The 20,441-nt window shown below is 41.4% G+C and overlaps 1 protein-coding gene across 4 annotated transcripts in view; it reads right to left on the reverse strand.

The window, feature by feature from the left end:
• asic2 (acid-sensing (proton-gated) ion channel 2) overlaps window positions 1–20,441 on the reverse strand; it is a 941,282-nt gene that overhangs the window by 16,996 nt on the left and 903,845 nt on the right. For all 4 annotated transcript variants that reach the window (XR_009826504.1, XM_062050157.1, XM_062050158.1 and 1 more), the window contains 2 exons: window positions 13,301–13,451; window positions 13,034–13,090 (listed from right to left, as the gene is read on the reverse strand). Coding sequence is in view for 3 of the 4 variants with exons in the window: in XM_062050157.1 (XP_061906141.1) it covers window positions 13,034–13,090; window positions 13,301–13,451 (208 nt within the window). In the remaining variant the exon portion in view is untranslated. The remainder of the gene's footprint in view (window positions 1–13,033; window positions 13,091–13,300; window positions 13,452–20,441) is intronic.

Raw genomic sequence — 20,441 nt, forward strand, 5'->3', positions numbered from 1 at the left:
CCATCTATTCCAAAATTGACTTAGTGCGAGGCTACCACCAGGTACCGGTACACCCGCGAGATGTCCCAAAAACGGCTGTCATCACACCCTTCGGGCTCTTCGAGTTCTTACGTATGCCGTTTGGCCTTACGGGGGCGGCGCAGACGTTCCAACGTCTTATAGACATGCCATTTTTGTTTGTGTACTTGGACGACATCCTTGTGGCCAGCGCGTCGGTGGAGGAACACATGACACACCTCAGGCAGCTGTTCGAGAGGCTTAGCGAGCACGGCCTCATCATCAACCCAGCCAAGTGTCAGTTCGGGGAGTCGTCCATCACCTTCCTCGGGCACCACATCACTCCGCAGGGGGCCGTTCCCCTGCCCGACAGGGTTGAGGCTGTCGCCGCGTTCCCCCGTCCCCCTACTGTACAGGCCTTGCAGGAGTTTTTGGGCATGGTGAACTTTTATAACCGTTTCCTGCCTCGTGCTGCACACGTCATGCGTCCCCTTTATGGGGCCCACCGGGGGAAGAAGTCTAAGGACAAGTTGGACTGGTCCCCAGAGATGGATGAGGCTTTTGAGGCTGCCAAGTCTGCGCTGGCCAATGCTGCGCTGCTAGCTCACCCGTCGCCGGCCGCCCCTATAGCCCTTACGACGGACGCCTCCGACTATGCCGTGGGGGCCGTATGTGAGCAGTGGGTGGCTGGTGGATGGCAGCCATTGGCGTTCTTCAGTAAACAGCTCCGGGAAAATGAGCGCAAGTACAGCACCTTTGATAGGGAGCTACTGGGACTTTTCCTCGCAACCAGACACTTTCGGTTCCTGTTGGAGGGCCGGCAGTTCACCGCTTTCGTGGACCACAAACCGCTGACGTTCTGCATGGCCAAAACTTCGGAGCCGTGGTCTGGGCGTCAGCAGCGCCATCTCGCGGCGGTCTCTGAGTTCACTACGGACATACAACATGTGTCTGGCAAGGATAACTTTGTCGCCGACTGCCTTTCACGGGCTGATGTTAACTCCGTTCACTTGGGGCTCGACTACGCCGCTATGGCAGCGGACCAGGCCAAGGACGCGGCCGTGCAGGACTACCGGTCGGGCCCTACGGCGCTGCGCCTGGAGGACGTGGCGTTCGACGCGGCTAACACTACCCTCCTCTGCGACGTCTCCACCGGCCAACCGCGACCCCTGGTGCCTGCTTCCTGGCGGCGCCGGGTTTTCGACACCGTCCACGGCCTTTCACATCCTGGGGTGAAGGCCTCGACCAAGATGGTGAGTGTCAAGTTTGTTTGGCCGGGGCTCCGCAAGGATGTTAGAGCCTGGGCCAGCTCGTGTGTGGCGTGCCAGCGCGCCAAGGTGCACCGCCATACCAAAGCCCCTTTGGCGCCGTTTGTGGTTCCAGAGAGGCGGTTCGACCACGTGAATGTTGACCTTGTGGGCCCTCTGCCTCCCTCCCGTGGTTATACCTTCCTCCTCACTATTGTGGACAGGGCTACCAGATGGCCGGAGGCTATCCCCTTGTCCTCGACGACGGCCGCGGAGGTGGCACGGGCGTTCATCGGCTGCTGGGTGGCCCGTTTTGGCACGCCTGGTGACATCACAAGCGACCGAGGCTCCCAATTTACCTCTGAGCTCTGGACGGCGGTTGCTGAGCACCTCGGGATGAAGATCCACCGCACTACTGCCTACAACCCGCAGAGCAACGGACTGTGCGAGCGGTTCCATCGGGACATGAAAGCAGCTCTGCGGGCCAGCCTCACGGGCGGCGACTGGGTGGACCGGCTTCCGTGGGTCATGCTCGGCCTGCGTTCAGCCCCTAAGGAGGACCTCCAGGCATCCGCCGCGGAGCTGGTGTATGGCGAGCCTCTACGGGTTCCAGGGGCGTTCCTTCCGACTGCTACGGCTCCCTGGTCGCCCGCCTCTCACCTCAGTGCGTCCCGGAGCGCTGCTGACGCCTTCGTTCCCGTTCCGACGTCTCGACACTGCCTTCCCCAGTCCTACGTCCCCAAGGATCTGCCATCGGCGAAATACGTCTTCATAAGACACGACAGCCATCGGTCCCCGCTGCAGCCTCCATACGACGGGCCCTTCCGTGTCCTGGAGGCGGGGGATAAGAACTTTGTGGTAGACATGGGGGGCAGACCGGAGCGGGTGGCTATAGACCGTCTCAAGCCTGCTCACGTGGACATTGGGGAGCCGGTGCAAGTGGCCCTGCCGCCGCGACGGGGGCGCCCTCCTCGGTCGGCCCCTGCGCCTGCCTCTCTTCCGGCCCCAGCTCCACCTGTGGCTCGCGTTTCGGGCCCATCTGTTTCCCCTCCTGTCAAGCACAGCCGTTATGGACGGAAGGTCCTCCCCCCGGCCCGTCACCTGTTGTCCCATTGACTTTGCACTGTGTTGGTTACTGTTCATTTACTGCAGGGTCATGTTTTTCTGTTATGCAATTGCACTTTTTCTGTTTTGCAGGGTTTTGTGTAGGTGAATTCTGGGGGGGCCTGTGTGGTGACCCAAACCATATAATGAGAGACATTCACCTAAGAGGACACTGTAGCTTTAAGAGAAGAAGCGGAGCGGGAGTTAGCAACTTCCGCTTCCGGGTTGAGAGGTCGTTGTTGTTGTCGAATGTATGACATGCTAGGTTGGAGCTAGTAAACTTCCTCGACTACGCTCACGTCTCCTGTCTCGTTGTTTACAAACTCCACAGTATGAGCTTTTAAACATAACGCGTTAACTGCTGCCAATCACATGGTTAATAAGATACTATTTAGGGTTCATATGTTTGTAAATTTGACTGTGATGATGCAGTGCCTCACCAGACATTAACCTCACCGCACGCCACTCATATATATATATATATATATATATATATATATATATATATATATATATATATATATATATATATATATATATATATATATATATATATATATAATAAAATAAATATACTGTATATATAGGTTAAAATATTTTTTGCAAATGAGTAATTATAGTGGGGCGGGGTTAAGGGGGGAGGAGTATATTTATAGCTAGAATTCACTGAAATTCAAGTATTTCTTATATATATATATATATATATATATATATATATATATATTTCTTATATATATATATATATATATATATATATATATATATATATATATATATATATATATATATATATATATATATATATATAAGAAATACTTGAATTTTAGTGAATTCTAGCTATATATATATCTTATATATGTCTTAATTAGATTATCCAAAAAAATAGGGCTCGATACCGTGGTAGAGCGTAATATGTATGTGTGGGAAAAAAATCACACATACATATATATATATATATAAGAAATACTTGAATTTCAGTGAATTCTAGCTATAAATATACTCCTCCCCCCTTAACCCCGCCCCACTATAATTACTAATTTGCAAAAAAAAAAAAAAAAAAAAAAAAAAAAAAATATATATATATATATATATATATATATATATATATATATATATATATATATATATATATATATATATATATATATATATATATATAAATAAAAGAAATACTTGAATTTCAGTGTTCATTTATTTATATTATATTATATATTTTCATTTATATAATTACTAATTTGCAAAAAATATTTTTAACCCAAATAGGTGAAAATAGATAATCTCCCACGGCACACCAGACTGTATCTCACGGCACACTAGTGGTTGAAAAACACTGATATAAGGGATAAGGAACAAGTGGTTACATTTTGGGGCTGATCCGGAGCCCCATGTTTTCTACCATTGAGAGACAGGTGTGCGCTCTCCAAGTGCTTTTCTAGTTTATATGCCGCCCTTGATAGAAACTGTTGGTGCGCCAGCTGTCAATCCTTACAAAGCACTCACAATATAAGCCAAAGCTAATAAACAATTATAGTTAGGATAAGACTGCTGTCTCTTCTCAGCACTAATAAATCAAACAAGTTACACAAGAATATCAGCGTTAATTATCAAAGTTTCCTCTCAACTTCAACAACTTGTTGGCAGACAACAACATCCGGCTGTCATCACATCAACACGACGCCTTTAATTTCCGCCGACAACTCGACGCCCGTTACAGCGCGTTTATTATTCAGCAGAAAAAAGTGGAGGGCTGGCCTGAGCAAATTGACGCCGACTTTAAGCTGATTTGCAGGCAGAGATCCTGAGCGGCTTCTCTTCTGGCAAACATGAGGCCAATTAGCGGCACATAGCTCACGACGGCGGGGAAGTTGGCGGCCGGGAAAGTTTCTTTGCTCCTTCAGCAGCTGCATATGAATTCATGGACACCTCGCTAGGAAGCTAATGTCTGCAGGCCGAGGACGTGTGGGAGGAGGCTTGCTTTTAACCCGCAAAGGTTACGGAAATGCCAAAAAATTATATGCCTGTTCCAAATTTTTTGATTTTTTTTTTAAAGAAGAGCATGGAAACATGTCATCTTACAATACTGACAGTAAAAACAAAACTATTCAGAGTCTGTTCAAGTCCGACACTGAATAAGACGACGTCAGCGGTTTTATTGCACAGGAGGACGATAACGACAAAGATGCACTGCAAAAACTGAAATCTAAGTAAGATGAAATATCTCAAATAAGGGTGATATTTGCTTATTTTCTGTCTGATAAGATCATTCTTCTCACTAAGCAGATTTTATGTTAGAGTGTTCTACTTGTTTTAAGGGTTTTGGTCCTAAATGATCTCAGTAAGATATTACATCTTGTTGGTGGGATTTTATGACCTATATTGAGTAAAACATGCTTGAAACTAAAATATCAACTGATGCAAAGCTGTGTCATCAACACTCACAAGTATAAAACTGCTTTTTTTAAAGTAATAATTTCTTACTTCAAGCATGAAAAAAAAAATAATGATGCCGAGCGCATATCATTATGTCAAGATAATGGCACTAGCATTTACTTAATTTAAGAATATTTTTTCATTATATTGAGCAAAAAGGTCTCACTTTTTTTTCTACCAAGAAAAGTGCACTTGTTATTAGTGAGAATATACTTATTTTAAGGTATTTTTGGGTTCATTGAGGTTAGCTAATTTGACTTGTTTTGGAAAGTCTTGACAAGCCAAATGTTCTTGTTCTATTGGCAGATAATTTTGCTTAGTTCAAATAAAATACCCCTCATTTTGGTATTTTTTTCCTGTTTTTGAACACTGACTTTTTGCAGTGTGGCTCTCAATGGCTTTTCTGATGGCTAGACTTGACGTTGGTTGGCAAATAAACACAAGCCCATGTTAGGAATGGGCGATATGGCCTAAAATCTACACTGGGATTTACAAGGGAAACTCCAAAAATGTCAATATCGTGCATAAGGTTTGTTTATACCAGCGTTTAGTTTTCTTAGGTGAAACTAATGGTCTCATAACATGCTACTCAAAATATTCTAAGGTTTCTTTTGACCTGTGTGAAGTTGGCTCCCCCACCCTGTCCGAATCTTCCCAAATGTGTCCCAATAGTTTGTTTTTGGTCTAACTTTTTGGGCTAACCCGGGAGTCAGCAACCCGCGGCTCGAGAGCCACATGCAGCTCTTTAGTGGCGACCTGGTGGCTCTATAGAGCTTTTTCGAAAATGTATGGAAATGGAAAAAAATGGGGTGAAAAATATGTTTTTTGTTGTAATATTAAAGTTAAAGTACCACTGATAGTCACACACACACTTGGTGTGGAAAAAATATTCTCTGCATTGACCCATCACCCTTGATCACCCCCTGGGAGGTGAGGAGAGCAGCGAGCAGCAGCGGTGGCCGCGCCCGGGAATCATTTATGGTGATTTAACCCCCAATTCCAACCCTTGATGCTGAGTGCCAAGCAGGGAGGTAATGGGTCCCATTTTTATAGTCTTTGGTATGACTCTGCCGGGGTTTGAACTCACCACCTACCGATCTCAGGGTGGACACTCTAACCACTATGGTTTCTGTCGGAGGACAAACACGACACAAACCTTCCTAATTGTTAGAAAGACCACTGTTTAAATAGGTTTGTGTTTATGCTTCACTGATGAGAGTATTTGGCGAGCGCCGTTTTGTCAGACTAATTTCAGCGGCCCTTGAACTCACCGTTGTGTGAACTGTGACTCAACAGTTTGTTCACATGTATAACTTTCTCCCCGATGCTGCCACAGAAAGACGTGTTTTATGCCACTCCTTTTTTATCTCATTTTGTCCAACAAAAGTTTTATGCTGTGCGTGAATGCACAAAGGTGCGCTTTGTTGATGTTATTTACTTATTGGAGTGCTAATCAGGCATATTTGGTCAGTGCATGACTGCAAGCTAATCAATGCTAACATGCTATTTAGGCTAGCTGAATGTACACATTGCATCATTATGCCTCATTTGAAGCTATATTTGAGCTCATTTAATTTCCTTTACTTTTATCCTCTTTGTATATAGTTTAGTTGTAATATTGGCTGCATTTCTGATAGTTGTTTGTGTGCCATGTTGTTCCAGACCACAGCAAACATTACCTAGCTTGCCAAAGATTGTAATAAATCTATTAAAAGAAGACATCCTGCCGTTTCCTTTAACTTGAACACACACATCTTTACCTTTGGCCATTAAAAACCAGTCATTTCCAGGAGTTATCTCACCTTCTGAGTAGCCTTTGATTTACTAATGTGTTACAATGTTGTAAAAATGTGTAGAATAAATATTACATTTCAACATTTCTGTCAACAAAGATTTGCTTCAGCCTGCGACACATACTCATTTTGATAGTAGGCTATTATAGCTAATATAGACACTTACATCATGTGTTGCCTTCATTATAACACTTATATAATACTTTTAAAGTCATTTTGATAGTAGTCTAATATAGCTAATATAGACACTTACATCATGTGTTGCCTTCATTATAACACTTGTATAATACTTTTAAAGTCATTTTGATAGTAGTCTAATATAGCTAATATAGACACTTACATCATGTGTTGCCTTCATTATAACACTTGTATACAGCTTTTAATTTTTTGCGGCTCCAGACAGATTAGTTTTTTGTATTTTTGGTCCAATATGGCTCTTTCAATGTTTTGGGTTGCTGACCCCTGGTCTAACCTAGCGTTTTATGGTTCTATGTTATTAACATGTAATTAACGTTTTAATCATAACTAGACCCTCAATTAAGTCAAAATCTCCCCAAACCTGTTCCAATCGTTTGTGCTGCAAACATTTTTGGTCAAATGTTTTTTATTTTTTAATAGGGCACATGATTAAAAAAAATATATTGCGTTACTATAAATGAATGATGATTAATCAGTGTTTGTTGGGACTGGTGCTTGAAGGCATCACGCATTATGCACATGCAGTGATCACGTCACACACCAGTGATAATTAGAGCGATGTGCTCTGCGCCCAATTTCGCTTCAAAACAAACCTGAATGGAACTTTAGATAAAACTGAACTAATTAATCAGTATTGCAGCGACAAACTTTCTTATCATCGGCGCGCATCAAGTTTAAAATAGCTTCTTAAAGCGAAACATGAGCGTGAGGATGGCGCCACTAGCATAAAATGCTACTTAAATATGGTTGCCATGGAATGGGCCCGTGTTTAGGAACAAAAGTAAGCGTCCGGGTTTGTGATGTCAAGGGATGCACTTTGTCCAGTATTTTTATTAAGTGGCCAACAGAGCCAATTATTTTGTTCTCATTGTACCGCGTTGTAAAAAAAAAGTTCAACACTTTTAACTTTTAAGTTAAATCGTGACATCACGCGCCAGTTTTGACTCGGCTATTTTGCCACAGTCGCCAACACGCACGGAGCAGGCATCTTGTCAGTGCAGCAGATGACTAAAGTAAGTGAATATAAGTTAACATGTTCTGCTGTCTATGGTTGCAATAAGTGCCATATTTATGTGAGCGTGTTTGTTGCATCGCTGCGTGCAGTTGGTCCGAGGTCAAGTGCACGTCGTCGTTCAATGAGGATATTACACATCCACTTTGCACCATTCGCCAGGAGAAGAGCGGAATGCGATGTGTCATTTATTCCACTTTAATGCGCTATGAGTGTGTACGTGATGCTTTTATTTGCTCACAAATGACACAACGTAGCATAAAGACAATAACCTCACTGAGAGGAGATCTCCTTCATAAATAAAGCACACTTGAAATGTTGCCAGTCGTATTAGTGAAACAAATATCTCACCTCTCTTTTTGTCACAGTAGTTTACATAGTGATGAAGGTGGCTCTATCATAAAACTGCACACTGAGTTTATTCTCTTTTAAGTTAAGCAGGACATACTCCTGTTGAAGAAATATGTTTATTTGTATTAAGTTAAGCAGGAAATATTTATATTTAAGACAAACCAAACAAAAATGTACACTTAATTCGTACTGTACTTACTAGGGTTGTACCGGTATCAGTATATGTGGAGGGAGATGTGGCCAGTGCGCCTGCAGGAGCAAAGGTCACCGCCGCTGTCTATGGTGCTGAGGACGAGCACCATCGGATATGTGTTGACGGCGAGACACAGCTGGCAGGTGATTAGATTTCACAGGTGGTACGTGTTAATCTAATCATCTGTTGTCTTTAGCAGTGAGCGGCCGAGTGCAGGAGGAGGAGGAGTATTGGAGAGACTGCAAAGTCTGGACAGAATGTTTCTGTCTGAAGAGCTTGTGACAAAAAATCATTAAAACCTTTGTCAACTCTGCACAACTGGCATCTGGCGTATGTATCAGCGGGACCGCAAGTATGCCACGTCTATAGTATAGTACCGCGATACTAATGAATCATATTCTGTACTATACCGCCTCTAAAAAGTACCGGGTAAAACACCCTTGTCGTCGTGTCATTGTTGGTTTGCAAGCAGAGGAGCATGTACGGCAGCGCACAATCACTGAGTACTTACAAGCAGACACAGCGTGTAGACAGAAAAGGGAGAACGGACAAATTTTGGTCAAAAAACTAACGACAAAGGTGAAGTAATAACACTGTAATGCCCTCAGGAAGAGGTGCTTTAAGACATGGCTAGCTAGCTAGCGGCTAAAGTCCAGCCCCAGCCTGCAGTGTTTTAGCTACTTCTAAATCACTAATCCTCGCCTCCATGGCGACAAATAAAGTAAGTTTCTTACAAGTATCATCCCTGCAGGACGAGGAATAGCTAAACATGCTTCACTACACACCGTAGCTCACCGGGGTCACAATGCAAACAAACGCCATTGGTGGATCTACACCTGACATCCACTGTAATGATACCAAGTACAGGATCGTATTTAGTCGATAACATCACAACATCTTTCGGGTTTTTTTCCATTTATATTATGTTTATAAACTCAGGAAATATGTCCCTGGACACATGAGGACTTACCCTGTCAAAAGTGATTTTTGACAAGGTGGATGACATCACAAGTCAGAAAATATATTTTAGAATAGCCGTAAAAGCATAATTTTTTTAAATTGTGTACAATTGCAAAATAATTCTCCATGGGGCCAAAAGAAGTTGCGAGTGTGAGTGAGAAACACTACTCAGAGCAAATTTAGTGAAATTAAGTGAATAAGGTAAAGCAGGGCCCAAAACACATTAACCGCTATAAACGAAGCTATACTCTACGTCAATTTTCATATGTTTTTGGGATGATTTTCGCCAAAATTTTGCACCAGTTTTTGTCCACCATCTTTGGTATTGTATGACCAAACATTGCCCGAGTATCATTTCAGGAAATCCAGTTGCAAGAATCTCACGCATTGGTGAGTCTCTACTCTTTTTTTTTTCCTATTGCGTACGACTGCAAAATATTTCTCCATGGGGCCAAAAGAAGTTGCGAGTGTGAGTGAGAAACACTACTCAGAGCAAATTTTGTGAAATTAAGTGAATAAGGTAAAGCAGGGCCCAAAACCCATTAACCGCTATAAACGAAGCTATACTCTACGTCAATTTTCATACATTTTTGGGATGATTTTTGCCAAAATTTTGCACCAGTTTTTGTCCACCATAGTTGGTATTGTATGACCAAACATTGCCCGAGTATCATTTCAGGCAATCCAGTTGCAAGAATCCCACGCATTGGTGAGTCTCTACTTTTTTTTTCTAATTGCGTACGACTGCAAAATAATTCTCCATGGGGCCAAAAGAAGTTGCGAGTGTGAGTGAGAAACACTACTCAGAGCAAATTTTGTGAAATTGTGTGAATAAAGTATAGTGAAATTGTGTGAATAAGGTAAAGTTGGGCCCAAAACCCATTAACTGCCATAAACGAAGCTATACTGTACGTCAATTTTCATACATTTTTGGGATGATTTTCGCCCAAAATTTTGCACCAGTTTTTGTCCACCATCGTTGGTATTGTATGACCAAACATTGCCCGAGTATCATTTCAGGCAATCCAGTTGCAAGAATCTCACACATTGGTGAGTCTCTACTCTTTTTTTTCCTATTGCGTACGACTGCAAAATAATTCTCCATGGGGCCAAAAGAAGTTGTGAGTGTGAGTGAGAAACACTACTCAGAGCAAATTTAGTGAAATTAAGTGTATAAGGTAAAGCAGGCCCCGAAACCCATTAACCGCTATAAACGAGGCTATACTGTACGTCAATTTTCATAAATTTTTGGGATGATTTTCACCAAAATTTTGCACCAGTTTTTGTCCACCATCTTTGGTATTGTATGACCAAACATTGTCCGTGTATCATTTCAGGCAATCCAGTTGCAAGAATCTCACGCATTGGTGAGTCTCTACTCTTTTTTTTTTATTGCGTACGACTGCAAAATAATTCTCCATGGGGCCAAAAGAAGTTGCGACTGTGAGTGAGAAACACTACTCAGAGCAAATTTAGTGAAATTAAGTGAATAAGGTAAAGCAGGGCCCAAAACACATTAACCGCTATAAACGAAGCTATACTGTACGTAAATTTTCATACATTTTTGGGATGATTTTCGCCAAAATTTTGCACCAGTTTTTGTCCACCATCGTTGGTATTGTATGACCAAACATTGTCCGTGTATCATTTCAGACAATCCAGTTGCAAGAATCCCACGCATTGGTGAGTCTCTACTCTTTTTTTTTTATTGCGTACGACTGCAAAATAATTCTCCATGGGGCCAAAAGAAGTTGCGAGTGTGAGTGAGAAACACTAATCAGAGCAAATTTAGTGAAATTAAGTGAATAAGGTAAAGCAGGGCCCAAAACACATTAACCGCTATAAACGAAGCTATACTGTACGTAAATTTTCATACATTTTTGGGATGATTTTCGCCATAATTTTGCACCAGTTTTTGTCCACCATCATTGGTATTGTATGACCAAACATTGCCCGTGTATCATTTCAGACAATCCAGTTGCAAGAATCCCACGCATTGGTGAGTCTCTACTCTTTTTTTTTATTGCGTACGACTGCAAAATAATTCTCCATGGGGCCAGAAGAAGTTGCGAGTGTGAGTGAGAAACACTACTCAGAGCAAATTTAGTGAAATTAAGTGAATAAGGTAAAGCAGGGCCCAAAACCCATTAACCGCTATAAACGAAGCTATAATGTACGTCAATTTTCATAAATTTTTGGGATGATTTTCGCCAAAATTTTGCACCAGTTTTTGTCCACCATCGTTGGTATTGTATGACCAAACACTGCCCGAGTATCATTTTAGGCAATCCAGTTGCAAGAATCCCACGCATTGGTGAGTCTCTACTCTTTTTTTTCCTATTGCGTACGACTGCAAAATAATTCTCCATGGGGCCAAAAGAAGTTGCGAGTGTGAGTGAGAAACACTACTCAGAGCAAATTTAGTGAAATTAAGTGAATAAGGTAAAGCAGGGCCCAAAATCCATTAACCGCTATAAACGAAGCTATACTCTACGTCAATTTTCATACATTTTTGGGATGATTTTCGCCAAAATTTTGCACCAGTTTTTGTCCACCATCGTTGGTATTGTATGACCAAACATTGCCCGTGTATCATTTCAGACAATCCAGTTGCAAGAATCCCACGCATTGGTGAGTCTCTACTCTTTTTTTTTTATTGCGTACGACTGCAAAATAATTCTCCATGGGGCCAAAAGAAGTTGCGAGTGTGAGTGAGAAACACTACTCAGAGCAAAATTAGTGAAATTAAGTGAATAAGGTAAAGCAGGGCCCAAAACCCATTAACCGCTATAAACGAGGCTATACTGTACGTCAATTTTCATACATTTTTGGGATGATTTTCTCACAAATTTTGCACCAGTTTTTTGTCCACCATCTTTGGTATTGTATGACCAAACATTGCCCGTGTATCATTTCAGGTAATCCAGTTGCAAGAATCTCACACATTGGTGAGTCTCTACTCTTTTTTTATTTTTTTTTATTGCGTACGACTGCAAAATAATTCTCCATGGGCCCAAAAGAAGTTGCGAGAGTGAGTGAGAAACACTACTCAGAGCAAATTTAGTGAAATTAAGTGAATAAGGTAAAGCAGGGCCCAAAACCCATTAACCGCTATAAACGAAGCTATACTGTACGTCAATTTTCATACATTTTTGGGATGATTTTCACCAAAATTTTGCACCAGTTTTTGTCCACCATCGTTGGTATTGTATGACCAAACATTGCCCGAGTATCATTTCAGGCAATCCAGTTGCAAGAATCCCACGCATTGGTGAGTCTCTACTCTTTTTTTTTTTTTATTCCGTACAACTGCAAAATAATTCTCCATGGGGCCAAAAGAAGTTGCGAGTGTGAGTGAGAAACACTACTCAGAGCAAATTTAGTGAAATTAAGTGAATAAGTAAAGCAGGGCCCAAAACCCATTAACCGCTATAAACGAGGCTATACTATTTTCATACATTTTTGGGATGATTTTCGCACAAATTTTGCACCAGTTTTTGTCCACCATCGGAATCTCACACATTGGTGAGTCTCTACTATTTTTTTTTTCTATTGCGTACGACTGCAAAATAATTCTCCATGGGGCCAAAAGAAGTTGCGAGTGTGAGTGAGAAACACTACTCAGAGCAAATTTAGTTAAATTAAGTGAATAAGGTAAAGCAGGGAAGAAAGCTAAAACTATCCATCTTGTAGCTCAAACATTTGATCAAATGCTAATCAGCTAATGGTGTGGTTTTTTTGTACTCACCGAGGGCGGGTTCGGCGCAGTCTTTGTACTGCTCGGGGGTGCAGTACAAGGCGTCCCCTGGCAGGATTGAAGAGAACGTGTTATATAAATGTAGTGGAAAGTAGAGGTCGTTCTTGACAACAAGATCTTAACGATGCTAAAGTAATGATGTCTTCCTCTATGGTCACCTGTCTTGCTACATCAGTGTTTTGCAGCAAATGGATGCATTGGAACATTCAGGAAAAACATTTTTTTCCAGCAGCGGCAGAAAGTACAAAAGAGTCCTACCGGGCATGTGCACCATCCTGCAGTTACAGTTCTCCACGATGTAGCGCGTCTCGCAGTCGATCCTGCAGGCGGTCACGCTGTACACCTGGAAGAAGCCCGACTCCAGCGCCTTGGACTCGCACTCTCCCCACGGGGGAGGCAGGAAGGTCAGCTGCAGGTGGAGAGGGGGCGGGAGGAGAAAAAACATGTTTGGTGGTGTTCATGTCGTTTTGGCAGCTAGGTTACGTCTTGGTAACATGTTTTTATTTGTATGTTTTCATACGATATTTTTATACACTTATCTAACAGAGCTGCAAATTGATTGAAATGGATAATAAAACGTTGTCCGGCGATAAGAAATGGCCTGAAAATGGACATACAAGCTTGAAGTTGAACAATAATAACTGCATGCTATTTATTTTCTGTCACGCCCCTCAGTAGGGGAGAGAAATGTTTTCACACCTGGCCTGAATCTAAATACTATAAGTCAGTGTTTATCAACCACTGTGTGTGCCGTGAGAGATTATAATAATAATAATAATTAAAGCTACAAGTAGCGTTGGTCGGGCCCGCATATTTGGCAGGTGCTAGTTGCTGAAGGATGTCAATCTATGAAATGTAGGTCTAAGTGAGACCTACATAGAGGTTTTTGTTTCATGTCTCTAAGACGTTCCTACCGGAAGTTACAAGCAGTTTTGTCTGTGTTTTCCTCCGAGGAGCAGTTTTGTCTGTGTTTTATTCCTAGGGGGCGCTAGAGCGCAATTTTGAGTTTTGGGGTTAGTTTTTTTTTTTTTATTAGATCGCAATTCCCGCCAGTCCTGATGTGTGTAAAAAGTTTGGTGAGTTTTGAAGTATTTTAAGGGGGTCAAATTACAGCTCAAAGAGGCAAAAATGAGTGTTTTTATGAAACTTTTGTTTTGAAGGGTTGATTGCCAACTTCCTGTTGATTTTTGCTGAAGGATGTCAGTGTATAAAATCTAGCTCTAAGTCAGACCTACATAGAGGTTTTTGTTGCATGTCTCTACGATATTCGTACTGGGAGTTAGAGGAAGTTGTGTCTGTGTTTTTTTCCTAGGGGGCGCTAGAGCGCAATTTTGATTTTTGGGGTTTGGTTTTTCCACTAAAGAATTTTGTTCGCGTTTTTTGATGTGTGTGTAAAATTTGGTGAGTTTTGAAGCATGTTAAGGGGGGCAAAGTAGTGCGCAAAGCTGCGGAAAAATAATAATAATAATAATAATAATACTAATAATAATAATAATAATAAAACCTTACAATAACAATAGGTCCTTTCGTCGTAATGCAAAAGGACTCCCATTGGGATTCCTTTTACAATGGGCCATGCGGGCCCTAATAATGGATTTTATTTGTAAAAAGCACTTTATATTGAGTAAACAATCTCAAAGTGCTACAGTGTATTAAAAAAATAAAATAAATAAATAAATAAAGATAATAAAAATAAAAATAAAAATAAAAACTAGAACAGCCAAATAGCATTAGCTAGTATGCACATATCTAAAAAAAGGCTTTTTTAGAAAGAATTATCTAATTTCACCTATTTGGGTTAAAAATATTTTTTGCAAACCAGTAATCATAGTCTGCAAATGATGTGTTGTTGTTGAGTGTCGGTGCTGTCTAGAGCTCGACAGAGTAACCGTGTAATACTCTTCCATATCAGTAGGGGGCAGCCGGTAGCTAATTGCTTTGTAAATGTCGGGAACAGCAGGAGACAGCGTGCAGGTAAAAAGGTGTCTAATGCAGTGGTTCTTAACCTTGTTGGAGGTACCGAACCCCACCAGTTTCATGTGCGCATACACCGAACCCTTCTTTAGTGAAAAAAAAAAAAATATATATATATATATATATATTTTCAAATTCAAGACAAAGTTATATGTTTTTGTCCTGGTGCACAACATGAATCATGCATGAACATCACCTTGTTCAAAGAACAAAACCAACACAGTGCATGAACTCACAACAAATTACACACCTGCAAATCAGTGTGACTTCTGCTGTTGCCGTATCCGTAATACGCCGATAGGGAGAAGTTTTTATTTACACGATGAGTCGGGTGTGTCTTGACCTCCGCGGCGGAGGGTCCGCCGAACCCCTGAGGTCGACTCACCGAACCCCTAGGGTTCGATCGAACCCAGGTTAAGAACCACTGGTCTAATGCTTGAACCAAAAATAAACAAAAGGTGAGTGCCCCTAAGAAAAGGCATTGAAGCTTAGGGAAGGCTATGCAGAACGAAGCTAAGACTGAACTGGCTACAAAGTAAACAAAAAACAGAATGCTGGACGACAGCAAAGACTTACTGTGGAGCAAAGACACATCCGAACATGACATGACAATCAACAATGTCCCCACAAAGAAAGTTGAAAACAACTGATGTATCCTTGATTGCTAAAACAAAGTAGATGCGGGAAATATTGCTCAAAGGAAGACGTGAAACTGCTACAGGAAAATACCCCCAAAAAAGAGAAAAAGACACCAAAATAGGAGCGCAAGACAAGAAGTAAAACACTACACACAGGAAAACAGCAAAAAACTCAAAATAAGTCACGGCGTGACGTACACATCATAATGTTGTTGTTGTTGTTTTTTTACACTTACATGTTGCGGTTAATAGTATTTTACCTTTCTTTGTCTGAATAAATTATCCGATAATGTTCATCAGTCAACGCATTGCTGTTAATTTTCAATCTATCAAGACAAAAAAATTATATCAAAATCAAATTACAGGATGTTATTTATGTAGTTTGCTCATTTTCCTCAACCGATGCACTAACATCATGTGGTTTATTTTTTTGCACATACTGTATGTAGCATCATCTACAAAGACACAAAGAATTGCTATTGCGACATCTAGTGGACACAATTAGAACAGCAGTTTCTTTCATTCAAAAATCTCGGCTCATTTTTATACTTAGCAAACTCACCCCGCGGGCCGGGCAAAACCTGTTTTTTACGTTTGACACCCCTGATCTACACCCATGTGACGTTACTGACACCTAGTGACCAGTGTATAGCATTACATATATTATTCACAAACTTTGTTTGTAACATCCCTATGAGCTGTGCTCTTAAAAAAATAACAACGCAGCCAGCAAATCAAAGGCTATTTACTCTGTTCTTCCTTTACTGGCTTGAAAAGGCAGCCTGTTCATTAGCTTGCTCGCTGCTGCCACCTAGCTGGAGGCTTATGTATCGTTCAAGCATGAATAAAGTCACCGTGAATTGATTAACGTGGACCCCGACTTAAACAAGTTGAAAAACTGATTCGGGTGTTACCATTTAGTGGTCAATTGTACGGATTATGTACTGTACCGTGCAATCTACTAATAAAAGTTTCAATCAATCAATCAATCAATCAATCAAAAACCGGTAGCGAAATTGCTCCCTACCTCACCGCATAACGGCTGTAAAGTCACATTTTATCTCTTTCTACTCGGTTGTTGATGGGAAACATTTGAGATCGACAAAAAGCCAAACAAGCTTCTGGAAGGGATTGTGTGGGCGTTCCACATAAGAACGATCCAAACTGCAGTGTTGAATGGCTGCCCTTGTGGAACAAAGGAAAAAGTCCAACTCTGTGCCGTGTTGTGAAGGACGAGGGTCTGCCACTGTTTCTTTCTGCGCTGTTATGGAAATGCACAAGGCGGCTGGCGGCGCCAAGAACAACATGTTTTGGACCAGACCAGACAATACAAAGCCAGATGAAAGTGGGCCAAGACACATGGTTTTTTTGGGGGGGAGGTTGTGTTAGTTTAGACTATTGAGGCTGAATCCCGATTCTTATCCCTTGTCTTAACCCTCGGTTTTGCAGGTTTACATCAAGTGGTGACCCAATTCTCCTGTACGGTTAGTCCCCCGGTCCCTGGAGCATTTTTAAAAAAGCATTAAGAATGGAAAAATAATTTTTTTGTTTTAGTATGTTTTATGTTTGAGGACAAACATGACACAAGCCTTCCCAATTACTAGAAAGCCCACTGTTTAATATGTTTGTGTGTATGCTTCACTGATGAGAGTATTCGGTGAACATCATTTTGTCCCACTAGTTTCGGCGGTTCTCGAACTCACCGTAGTGTGGACTGTGACGCAACAGTTTGTTTACATGTAAAATCTTCCACTCCTTCTTTGTCTCATTTTGTCCACCAAAAGTTTTATACTGTGCGTGAATGCACAAAGGTGCGCTTTGTGGATGTTATGGACTTGTTGGGAGTGCTAATCAGGCATATTTGGTCAGTGCATGACCGCAAGCTAATCGATGCTAACATGCTATTTAGGCTGGCTGAATGTACATATTGCATCATTATGCCTCATTTGTAATAATAATAATAATAATAATTTAATAATAATAATTTAGTTTTGCATGTCTAATAACACATCATCTACAGCAGGGGTCTCAAACTCAATTTACCTGGGGGCCACTGGATGCAGAAACTGGGTGAGGCTGGGCCGCAAGAAAAGATTTCTTAAAAAAAATCTAACATGCACTTTTTAATGAATTCACCTCCTTTGAATGGCTTTCCCGCCATAGCAACCATCTCACTCACCATGTAGCTAGCTTTGACTGCTGCATCGCTCTTTTCGCTTGCTTTCTTGACGAAATCTTGTTGCCTCAGTAGACTGGTTTTAAAATTTGCAACCCGGTTCACTCCCCTAGTATTTTGCATACTCCTCAGCATGTCTAGTTGTATAATGACGTTTCAAATTGTATTCCTTGTGCAACGCAACTTTCTCTGTATCAACTACAGAAAAGAGCTATAAGGATTATTCATAAAGTAGATTACTTAAAACACACTAACATATTATTTATTAATTCGGGTTTATTGAAACTACAGGAGCTAGTAAAGTTACAGACATTATGTGTCATGTTTAAGGCTAAAAGTAAAACATTACCAGCAAATTTACAAAAAATGTTTGTCATCACTTTTGAGAATGAAGAGCATAGAAGAAAAGGTCATTTCAAACATCAGTATTCAAGGACAACTTTAAAACAAATGTGTATATCAGTGGTGGGGGTTAAACTATGGAATTCTCTTTACAAGAGATAAAAGATTGTAAAAATATATTCCAATTGAAAAAATATATAAGGACAGAACAATGAGATCATATGGACAGCCATAAGTGTTTACATTTTGCTTTATATTTATTATTTTACTTATTTTTTGCCTAGTTTTGTATTTGTTTTGTATCATCCTGTGAGGTGTATACTACTTATTTTGGTTTTTTTGTTCGTTTTGTACATCATGAAGTTTTGCACTTCTTGTGTTTTTTTGTTTGTTTTCGTTATATTTGGATGTAATTGTTTGTTTATATGATATCATTAAGTAAGACTACGTACTATGTTGAAGGGGGCAGAAAAATATAAGATTTTTCTTCATCCTGCTCCTTCTCAGGCATTGGTGTGTAAATGTATAATTTAAAAATTGAGGTATAATTGTCTATCGATCAAAGATGCACATCAATGAAGGAGATAAATAAAAATGAAATGAAATGAAATAAGACACGTCGGGGTGCCCCTGTGAAAGAAATATTGCATCAAAAATCGTCTCTGTCTGGAGCCAACGGGAGGAGGGTGGGGGGTGGAGTTTACAGTTACGGTAGCACAATTAGCCCCGAACGGGTTAACATCACCACGTCTGTATCAGCGCTGGGGTCCAGTGCACCACACTTTTGTATTGTCGCTCGCTCCTTCGGCGGAGTGCTCGTCTTCCCCGCCCGGACTGTTTACAACGGGGGCGGGAGCGAGCAGGCGGGCGAGGGAGGGAGGCAGGGAGGGAGGAAGGAAGAGCGTGTGTCATAGAAAAGCGGCAAAATGTTTCTCTGCTTGCATTACGCAAGTGACGTCAATGCATACTTGCCAACCTTGAGACCTCCGAATTCGGGAGATGGGGGGGGGGTTGAGTTGGGCGGGGTTGGGGGTAGCGGGGGTGTTTTTGTAGCCCGGAAGAGTTAGGGCTGCAAAGGATTCTGGGTATTTGTTCTGTTGTGTTTATGTTGTGTTTAGGTGCGGATGTTCTCCCGAAATGTGTTTGTCATTCTTGTTTGGTGTGGGTTCACAGTGTGGCGCATATTTGTAACAGTGTTAAAATATAAATAAAATAAAATATGACCACCCTCAGTGTGACATGTCTGGCTGTTCCTCAAGTATGTCTTGCAATAACCTGCGTGTGTCTCAAGAAGCCTCATACAACATGTGTCTGGGCTGGCACGCTGTTAGTATGGAGAAAGAGATGACAGTGCCATCACGGCACGCCCTCGATATTGTCGAGAGCCTCATACCACAACGTGATTGGTAGATTTCTTCAGCTCCGCACACAACGCTGTCAAGCGCCATTCATTTAAAACTCGCGGGCCGCACTAACATTAAACTTTCATATTAAGGTGGGGGCCGCAAAATAACGTCTCCCGGGCCACAATTGGCCCGCGGGCCGCGTGTTTGAGACCCCTGATCTACAGTATATGTAATATTGGCTGCATTTCAGTTGTGTATGTGCCATGTTGTTCCAGACCACAGCGAACATCACGTAGCTTGCAAAGATTGTAATAAATCTATTAAAAGAAGACAGCCTGCCGTTTCCTTTAAGTTGGACACACACATCTATACCTTTGGCCATTAAAAGCCAAGCCAGTAATTTCCAGGAGTTATCTCACCTTCTGAGTAGCCTCTGATTTACTAATGTTTTTTAATGTTGTAAAACGTGTAGAATAAATATCACATTTCAACTTTTCTGTCAACAAAGATTTTCTGGAGCCTGCGACACATAGTAATTTTGATAGTAGGCTAATATAGCTAATATAGACATGTACATCATGTGTTGTCTTCATTATCAGACTAATATACGGTTTTTCATTTTTTGCGGCTTCAGACAGATTTGTTTTTTGTATTTTTGCTCCAATATGGCTCTTTTAACATTGTGGGTTGCCGACCCCTGGGTTAGGAGAAAGGCATAGTACCAAGGAGTGTGAAGCCCTCGTAATTAAGTGTGGTCCTGACCACACTTCAATCAAGCATTAAATCAAAGTTTATTCATATAGCCCTTAATCACAAATGCCTCAAAAGGCTTCGCAAACCACAATGACTTCCTCGGATCACATCGGGCAGAAAGCCCGTAAACGTCTTAGTAAATGTAAATAATTATGATTTCATAGTTCTGA

This window comes from Entelurus aequoreus, linkage group LG06 (genome assembly GCF_033978785.1).
Source record: "Entelurus aequoreus isolate RoL-2023_Sb linkage group LG06, RoL_Eaeq_v1.1, whole genome shotgun sequence".
Classification (NCBI taxonomy): Eukaryota; Metazoa; Chordata; class Actinopteri; order Syngnathiformes; family Syngnathidae; genus Entelurus; species Entelurus aequoreus.